This window comes from Oncorhynchus mykiss, chromosome 7, assembly GCF_057628025.1.
Source record: "Oncorhynchus mykiss isolate SJ-2025 chromosome 7, ASM5762802v1, whole genome shotgun sequence".
Taxonomy (NCBI): Eukaryota; Metazoa; Chordata; class Actinopteri; order Salmoniformes; family Salmonidae; genus Oncorhynchus; species Oncorhynchus mykiss.
Window position 1 is genome coordinate 68,239,103 of NC_143028.1, and position 10,331 is coordinate 68,249,433.

Here is a 10,331-nt window from a genome sequence, read left to right on the forward strand (position 1 = left end):
CACAGTAACAGATACATAATGACGTTTTTTACAGGTATTTCAGCACAGGTGAGCAACGACCAGTAGACGTTGTGTAGAACAAGGTAGATTTTGCCACCGCCCACCTGCATCAGGTTTTCCAATCCGATAACCGCTTCTCCGGTCCTAGTCTTCAGTGCGCCCCTGAGCTCGCGTAGCAGGCCTTGCGCGCAGACAGACGCTCCTGACACAGCGAGCTCCAACTCCAGAAATGTGCAGAAAAAAAAGGCCTTCTCAATCTGAAATCTTTGTACAAGTAAATTTCATAAAATAATTGTTGTTATATACAGCTTCCACCTTCACATAAAAAGTATTTGCTTCTGTAAACAGGATCAAGGTCATTAAAACATAAAAACCCTTACAACTCTGATCTCCAGGATCGCACATGCAAACGGACAGGCTGATTGGCAACTATCTTGGATTTGCACATTTGCACTGATGAGCTTTGTGGGCACTATGGTGTTGAATGTGGAGCTGTAGTCAATGATCAGGATTCTCACATAGGTGTTCCTTTTGTCCAGGTGGGAAAGGGAAGTGTGGAGTGCGATTGAGATTTCATCATCTGTGGATCTGTTGGGGCGGTATGCAAATTGGTGTGGGTCTAGAGTATCCGGGAGAATGCTGTTGATGTGAGCCATGACCAGCCTTTCAAATCACTTCATGGCTACCGACATTAGTGCTACGGGGCGGTATTAATTTAGGCAGGTTACCTTCGCTTTCTTGGGCACAGGGACTATGGTGGTCTGTTTGAAACATGTAGGTATTACAGACTCGGCCAGGGAGAGGTTGAAAATGTCAGTGAAGACACTTGCCAGTTGGTACGCACATGCCTTGAGTACACGTCCTGGTAATCTGTCTGGCCCCATGGCTTTGTGAATATTGACCTGTTTAAAGGTCTTTCTCACATTGGCTATGGAGAGCGTGATCACACAGTCGTCCGGAACAGCTAATGCTCTCAAGCATGCTTCAATGTTGCTTGCCTCAAAGCGAGCATAAAAGGCATTTTGCTCGTTTGGTAGGCTCTCGTCACTGGGCAGCTCGTGGCTGGGTTTCCTTTTGTAGTCCATAATAGCTTTCAAACCCTGCCACATCCGACGAGCGTCAGAGCCGGTGTAGTAGGATTAAATCTTTGTCCTGTATTGACGCTTTGCCTGTTTGATGGTTAATCTGAGGGCGTAGCGGGATTTCTTATAAGCGTCTGGATGAGTGTCCCGCTCCGCATGTGACATGCTGGTAGATTTAAGATTTAAGTTAGCCTACATTAAAATCCGTGGCCACTAGGAGCGCCGCTTCTGGATGAGCATTTTCTTGTTTGCTTCTGGCCTTATACAGCTCGTTGAGTGTGGTCTTAGTGCCAGCATCGGTTTGTGGACGGCTACGAATAATATAGATGAGAACTCTGTTGGTAGATAGTGTAGTCTACAGCTTATCATGAGATATTCTACCTCAGGCGAGCAATACCTTGAGACTTCTTTAATATTAGACATCGCGCACCAGCAGTTGTTGGCAAATAGGCACACACCCCCGCCCCTCGTCTTACCAGACGTAGCTGTTCTGTCCTGCCGAAACACAGAGAAGCCAGCCAGCTCTATATTATCTGTGTCGTCGTTCAGCCAAGTCTCCGTGAAACATAAGATATTACAGTTTTTAATGTCCTGTTGGTAGGATAGTCTTAATCGTAGATCGTCTAGTTTATTTTCCAATGATTGCACGTTGGCCAATAATACAGAGGATAGTGATCATTTGCCTACTCATTTTAGGCCTTGTCTCGACAAAGCACTATATCCTTCGGGTCGCTCATTAAAGAAAAAAGCTTTGTCCAGTTTGAGTTCAGTAACCGCTGTTCTGATGTCCAGAAGCTCTTTTCGGTCATAAGAGATGGTAGCAGCAACATGATGTACAAAATGAGTAACAAACAATGCGAAAAAACTTACAAAATCTCACAGTTGGCTAGGAGCCCGTAAAATGGTAGCCATCCCCTCCGGCGCCATCACTACAAAGATACAGGCATCCTTCCTAACTCAGTTGCTGGAGAGGAAGGAAACCGCTCAGGGATTTCACCATGAGACCAATGGTGACTTTAAAACAGTTACTTTTAGGATGTTTTTTATTTAACTTTTATTTAACTAGGCAAGTCAGTTAAGAACAAATTCTTATTTACAATGACGGCCTACACTGGCCAAACCCTAACTCGGACGATGCTGGGCCACACGGAAGCCCCAAGTTACAGAGTTTAATGGCTGTGATAAAAGAAAATTGAGGATGGATCAACAACATTGTAGTTACTCCACAATACAAGAATAAATGACAGAGTGAAAAGAAGTAAGCCTGTACAGAAAAACATATTCCAAAACATGTATGTTTAAAGTAAAACATGTATTGCAATAAAGTAAAACTGCTAAAAATGTGAAAAATAAATTCAGTTTATGTCATGAATACAAAGCCTAATGTTTGGGACAAATCCAACACAACACATCACTGACTACCACTCTTCATATTTTCAAGCATGGTGGTGGCTGCATCATGTTACGGTATGCTTGACATCAGCAAGGACTTGGATGTTGTTTCGGAGAAAAACAATTATGGAATAGAGGTAAGCACAGGCAAAATCAGAGAGGAAAACCTGGTTCAGGCAGCTTTCCAACAGACCCTGGGGGGGGAAATGCACCTTTCAGCAGGACAATAACTAAAACACAAGGCCAAATATACACTGGAGTTACTTACCAAGACAACACTGAATGCTCCAGAGTGGCCTAGTTACAGTTTAGACATAAATTGGCTTGAAAATCTATGGCAAGATTTGAAAATGCTTGTCTAGAAATGATCAACAACCAACTTGACAGAACTTGAATAATTTAAAAAATAATATTGTACAATCCACGTGTGCAAAACTCTTAAGAGACTTACCCAGAAAAACTTACAGCTGTAATCCCTGCCAAGGGCACTGTATATGTACCATGTCTAAGTTCTAACATTATGACTTCTTCATTGGTTTGTTTTGTCAGTGAGAAAGGCGAATTTGAACATAAACCTGCCAACCAGACTTCAGACAAGTCTGCAAGCTTTGGAGACTGCATGGCATTTTGAAACTTAAATGACCGTGAGGCATTGTTACCAGAGCCATCTATATATATACATATGACTCTGATTGTTACTTACTGGCAGCAAAGTGCCTCGTTACGCCTGACTGAGCTAGCTGCTTTGAAATAGGATACATTATCTATAATTATGGAGATCTTGGAGGAGGCTGTTGGCTGTCCCTTTCATATTTCTGAAGTGCATCATAATGTGGTGATCAAATTAATTTAGGCCACTGAAAATTAGGCATACCATTCTGTGCTAAGCTCAGTGATTTCTTAAAGAGACCTGATCATGGAATGTGACACACCAAAAGTTTGCCAGAGTTCGATAGTCAGTGAGACAACTCATGTGGGGTTGGTGTCCAAAAAGCATGGCTATAATGCATCAAATGTACTTGCACTCATTGATTATTTTATAAAAATGCACAGAAAAATAACACCATAACATTAGGATATTATGCCACTGCCAAATAGTTCCACAAGCATCAGCAATTTAAAAAAAAAAGCTATAATGTTCACAAGCAACTTAGTGTTTGGTTTTAAAACCTGAATATGTCCAGATGAAAGTCATTTTCTTTTGCCTGAAATGCCTTTTGACATCAACAGTGACTTTTATGTATTAAATCAAAACTGTCACACTTTGCATGAAAAGGGTTAAGACAACTTTCAGAGGGGACCACAATGTCTCTTTGTCTTGCCTCCTTGCCTCTTGATTCCAAATCAAAGGTAGCTTAGAAAGTTAAACAAAGCTCAGATGAGGCTTACAGTTGTTTTGTATCGCAGCTCAGCCCTCATTTGTTGCCTTGGAATTTAAATGAAACGGTATGGTAATCCTCTTTTCCCTGGCAAATTATTATTTTGAAAGGGCATAGTGTTTGGGATGCTAATTGCCCCCAACATTGTTTTCCTCCACCACTATCCCTCTGTTCACAACACAAATAAACTCAAGTAAACAAGGAAGAAAGTCTTTACACAATACTCTGGCGCACATCAAGGGGAGATTTAACATACAAAGTCGCTCCTTTCTCTTTCTGTGTCCCCAGACCTGTTAAAATGCATCGATTAAAGCGTCAAGAACGGATGCAGTCGGTTGACCAGAGGAGTTAATGTATATCATGTGTGCCTATTTGTGTTTACTCGCGCGGACCATTTTACGAGTGCGTGTTCGAAGATGGAGAAGTGCGCGCGAGCCGTGAGCAGGCGCTCGTCGGAAGACTCAACTTCAAACAGACGTGGAAAACAGGAAAACATGAGATCCCAGCGACTTCAAAGAGAGCACGCGGTGACCACGCAGTGCCACTCATTCTTGGTTATGGATTTAAGTGTTTCCAAAAACATACATAGTTGCAGATGTATTTCCCCCTGAGCACCGGATGTAGAATGAAGGAAATGCTAAATTACACATTTGCGTGTAATTGTATTAGTTATATAAGGAATGAATGACCTATTGATCCCAAAACAAAAGTGGAAACAATTTACAGTTGATGGTAGATATTACAGTTATAACACACCTAACAACAGCAGAAATAATTGATAGGCTACCTCAACTGTCATTCCTAAATCATGTCACTTTGAATGGTGTAGTTACGCAAGATAGAACAAGAATTTACTCTCAGGACTTGAGACAGCTTCAGAGCTGAATCACCATGTTCCCGTTAGGCCTACTAACCACTGTAGGGAAACCTAGATACGTTGCTTCCTAGGAATCCTTTTCAGCAAGGGACTCTCTGAAAATAAGTAGTGGGATTGGGAAGCATTGACCTTTTCTTCTGAGTAGCCTATTATTACACTAGCTATAGCGACCCATTTAAATAGTTGGGAATGGCGTGCGATCGGCTGAGAAAGCTAATTTTTCGGGCTGAATAGTAATGTCCCAAGGCTAGGGCGGGCAAGGAGGAGGCGGGTTGCGCTCTTGATGCGGGTTAAAGACTTTCAATAGTCTCCCTAAAGTCAAACCCTCTGATCATGCCGAAACTGGCGCCTAAAAACAACATAACTTGTCTGCCTATTAGAGGGACTGACAAATCGTGACAGATTATTTATATTTAGCAATTAGCGACGCAGACGCTTTCCAGATAGCTAAATAGACTGCACGAAATAGTAATAGTTAAATTCGTGATTTTCGTACACAATTAAGATTGCATGAGCTGTGCTTCATTTTAGTGAAGAAAAAATGAAGAGAAAGAATACCCTACTCTATAGAGTTATAACTGCACGACACTGCGTGCGTCAATGAGGAAAATAGGTAATTAATCAATTTCAGATAAATAATAGAGAACAAACAACTGAGTAAGCGTTGGCCCTATATCTCGCTATATATATATAAAAAAATATGATACACACATATCTATTAGAATAGGACTATTCAAGTATACGCAGAGTAGACAGGTAAATCAATGACAGCCTTAGCTTGAATTGAACATAGGCTCCACGGTTGCCTCCACCACCTTCCTTGACTCCACATAATTGTTTACCTTAATGGTTGTAGTCAAAGGGAAAGATCCCAGTAATATATGATTGTTTCAATATGATTAGAGCCCTGCAGCCATCAATAAAAATTGCTTTGCAAGAGGCCGATCACATAAAGGAAGGCAGTAAATGTTGGCCAACATTCGAGAGTTTCTATTTCACTTTAACTGTTGAACATAATAGCATAATAAAGTCGTACAAGACATGAGATAAGTAAATAGTATAAAAACCTATATAGACTACATCAGCCTGTTTAACGATTTGATAATAAGTTCAATAAAACATTAAACTTATAGCGTCCTCTGATGGGCCTATTTTTCTGACAGCGCAAGCAGGAATAACCACAGTTACCGATATTATAAGAGTACCACCACCACTGACATAATAGCATCAATAATATTAAGAATATTCAAAATTGTAATATAAATGATCGTATTGAAAAATTATAGTATTGAAAAGTATTTTTCCCCCCCATTTATGTTATACCATTCCAAATTAAGTATTTGCACAAGTTTTGTTTACTTTAAGTTGTAAACTGTAGCCTAAAATATTTATTTTCCCCTGCCAATCAAATAACCAAGCATCACATCAGTTTTAGCTGAGATTCCTTCCTAATCGAATGGCTTCTCTACGTCCCACCCACCTCACATCTGATTGGACGGTGGCGTCCATACGCCTGCCTTATAGCAGTGCTCGCCAGAGTGTTCAGATAAACATGAGGATGCCACTAGCATAGGAGCAATCCAGCAATTTCTGTGACTCAACTTTTAAATTCTTCGATTGTTTACCCCCAAGTAAAGGCCGAATCTGTATGGCCCCAACTGTTGCCATGTCAGCTTTATCCGGTGGCTTGAAAACAGAAGACATTCCCTCACGTTCGGGTCTCGTTGGCACAGGAGAGATGCAGACCAATTTGAGCAGGGTGGCAGAGGAGAAAGGGATAAAGCCCAAAGTAGCGATTCTTCCCTTCAGCGTCGAGGCTCTGATGGCCGACAGGAAACCGAGCAGAGACTTTTCATCTCCAGAAAGATCATCCATGTCGGGGTCATCCCAGACGCTAGGCTCAAGGATGGGCTCGCTTTCGAGACTGGATAACTCGGCCCCCTCCCTGGCCATCGGGTCGCTGTTCTCAGTAGGCGACATGAACATGCAAGAGGAGGCATTGGTTAAACCCGAGAGTCCAGAAAGTCAAGACCGAAATTCTTGGATACAGAGCCCTCGCTTTTCGCCTACTCCTCCACGTAAGCGGTCTCTTTCTATTTATCCTTCCATCATGTGTGCGTAAAATCAACTGCGATACCCCATAGAGCTTTACAGGGTGCAATTGGGTGAAACGTGTTGCATTATTTATAGCAATGTTGTAATGAGTTTGGTTTTAGTTTGGCCTGTATCATTGCAGTTTAAGCACACAATAATTGGGTATTTTCGAATATATCTGCTTTAACGAATTATTATGTTAAAATCACGCTGCAGTTCCATAAAGTGTTTATTATTAAATCTGTACATCAAAACACAATTTGTACATTTCCGTCACCTTGAAAGCATGGGTTTTAACGATGTTTTCTGTCTTGGTTATTGCAGGAAGGCTAAGTCCCCCCTCCTGTCCACTGAGAAAGCACAAGACCAACAGAAAGCCCCGGACCCCTTTCACCACGTCCCAGCTCCTGGCTTTGGAGAGGAAGTTTCGACAGAAGCAGTACCTCTCCATCGCCGAGCGCGCAGAGTTTTCCAGTTCGCTCAACCTGACGGAGACGCAGGTGAAAATATGGTTTCAGAACAGACGAGCCAAATCTAAGAGGCTCCAGGAGGCAGAACTGGAAAAACTGAAAATGGCAGCCAAGCCAATGCTGCCTCCAGCGTTCGGGATTTCCTTTCCGTTCGGTGCGCAAGTCCCCTCGTCTTATGGAGGGTCGCACCACTTTCAGAGGCACTCCCTGCCAGTGTCTCCCATGGGACTGTATGCAGCTCATGTCGGATACAGCATGTATCACCTCGCCTGAAGGAAGGACCTATTGTGTGCCATTTAGACTATGAAGTGCTTCAACATAGAACCACATCGCCAAAATACTATCTGGTGTTAAATATTTTGACTGGATAGTCATGAGTAAGGACTGCCTTGTAGTAGTGCTATGTTTTCCTCGGTATGTCAAGTATATACATCTACTTTGCCATTAGTTTGATGCCACGGTTGATTATTGGGTCACTAAAACTCTCACTGGCTACCCGAGTCCACCCAAAAGTTAAAGTTAGACCATCCCAACGTTCTACGCACCAGCATGGGGTTTTGCACCAACACACATAAGACCCAAAGGTAGGTTGGGCTTTCATCACTAATGTGGGCTGTTGTCACTACAGACTAAGATGCTATACTTTTCATGTGCATTTTTGTCAATGCATAAAATAGTGGCTTACTGAATCCAAAGTCAATGAACGCTCTTTGTTAAATTAGAAGAACCACAGCATTTTTTATATATTATAACAGCACTGTCTGTTGTTTGAATGATTCCCTTCAGAAGGGATTTGTGTACTGTAAAATACTGTATATTTGGAAAATATCCTCATTTATATTGAATATATTTGTGACATAAATTAACAATAAATTGTTTATTCTTTTTCATTGAGCAGTTCTTCGTGTTGACTGACAGTACAAATGACTAGAATAGCCTATATGATATGTAGGCCTAATTGAAACTCGAACGTGCCAGCAGTTATTGAGTATTTAAAACATTGCACCAGAGTTTTGTTACAAGTCGTTGATTTAAGGTAACATTTAGTAACCATAATGATGTGGTTTCGACGTCAGAGAATATCGAGTTCAATGAGTGTAGTGGTTGGAAAACTACAGGCTATTGAAATACTATTTGTAATAGGGGAAATAATTCAAATGCAGGGGAAATTAGTTATATGTAGGGAAAATAACTAACATGCAGGGGAAATTACATGTATGTAGGGAAAAATAACTAACATGCAGGGAAAATAACTTATGTAATGGAAATAACTGACATGCAGGGGAAATTACTTATATGCAGGGAAAATAACTATCAGTCAGAGAAATTACTTATATATATATATATATATATATATATATATATAGGGAAAATAACTAACGTGCAGGCAAATGTGAGGAAGAGTAGTCTCCCACTGGGCACGCACTGGTTGAATCAACATTGTTTCCACGTCATTTAAATGAATGTGGAACCAACGTGGAAGACGTTGAATTGACGACGTCTGTGCCTAGTGGGCTATATTTCAGACCAATCTACTCTTAAATGTTATTACATTTTTCTGTCCATGAACTTCATCAACAGAACGTAGGTTTATTAAAAATGTGTGCTCTGAATGCTATGGTTTATTGTACGTACAATCGAAAGTAGGATTTATGCCTGATATTTCCACTATCATTGTGGCAAAGTAGCCTAATTCAAAATGAAGCCTTTTTAAGTTAAAAATGCAGGAACTTTGAAAATAAATGCACACACAGGCGACTATGCAAAGACGGAATATAAGCAAATGGCATGCATGCTTGTACCCCACTGTGGGGTAGTCAGCTTATAATGTCCTTCACCCATTTTTTTGTAATTGTGAAAGAGCAGCCGTTTCTTGAACATCGCAGTGTAAGTGTTACAGCTATGAATTAGACCTGTCAAATGTCATTTCGCTGAGCAAAACGCGGAATGTATTTATACAGCTGTTGTCCATTGCTTTGAAATAACTCACTCAGATTTTGTTGGCGCCAGAAAAGCTCAGGGGGGTGCAACATGTACAACTATCAATTGTGCGGATTTAAACACTCCGGTAAATTAGAAATTGAGTTTAGTGCTAAATTGCCTGTAAACGATTCGGTGGAATGTCATTATCGACTATAATTAGCCAGGTGACACCTACGTTATGGATAAGCCATGGTGTTAGGCAGACGTGTGTCATTCGACACATAAATACAGGCTTCTTGTCATTCCTCAATTGGGCACAGAGAGGGAATATTTTTCAAAACCTAATAAATGCCCATGTCAATTGCTGCAATCACGAAGACTTTTAGAAAATAGGAAACTAATGTGGGCGAATTGCAGCCCGCTCCAAGGTCTAGAGGCGGCTTTGACCGGCCGTACCATTCAGGCAGGGCTTACATTTGAGTAAAATAATTGCCATAATGAACAAAGACAATCTGCAGCAGAGGAAGACCGGCTCCAGCGAGGCTGTAGCTGCAGGCAAGGCGGAACTTTTATTCCTAAAATGTCAATGAGGGTGACGTGTAACAGTTCTTCCCTGCTTGTGTTTCCTTTCCTTCACCCCTTCAGCATTCACACGAAGTTATTGAGAACAAGGCCACCCGTTTCCGTGGGCGAAGAAAAAACGCTCATTTTACCGGATAAACAACAGTAGATGTATAGGCTATGGCTGTTATGTTATTGTGAAGTTGAATTGGCCCGAGATTCGCTCGAAGATACTATGTTATAGGAAGGACTACACTGTCCTGCCATTTTTTTTGCTATCTGCTTGTAAAGTGCCTCGGGGCGAGTCAATCGCTCTATTTCACCCAGGAGGCATCAATTAATAAATAAGTAATGACAATAAGTTGAGAATCATACGGATGAACGCTCCGACTGAAAGGGAAAAACTTGACACAAAAGAGCCAAAGGGGATGTGTCGGTTCTTTCAAGAAGACTGTCTTTCTTTCGTTTCCCCCTCTATCTTGCCTGGAGCCAAAAATAAAACAAAACTCGCTTGTCTATGTCTTCCAAAGGATCACAACGGGTAGCGAGGAGA

The 10,331-nt window shown here is 41.4% G+C and overlaps 1 protein-coding gene across 1 annotated transcript; it reads left to right on the forward strand.

Moving 5' to 3' along the window:
• The first annotated feature begins 6,244 nt into the window (after nt 1-6,244).
• On the forward strand, nt 6,245-8,184 carry LOC110528473 (homeobox protein XHOX-7.1). Its single transcript, XM_021610564.3, has 2 exons — nt 6,245-6,808; nt 7,149-8,184. Exons 1-2 carry the CDS (start codon nt 6,379-6,381, stop codon nt 7,565-7,567), a joined length of 849 nt encoding a protein of 282 aa, XP_021466239.2. The 5' UTR covers nt 6,245-6,378; the 3' UTR covers nt 7,568-8,184.
• The last annotated feature ends 2,147 nt before the right edge of the window (nt 8,185-10,331 follow it).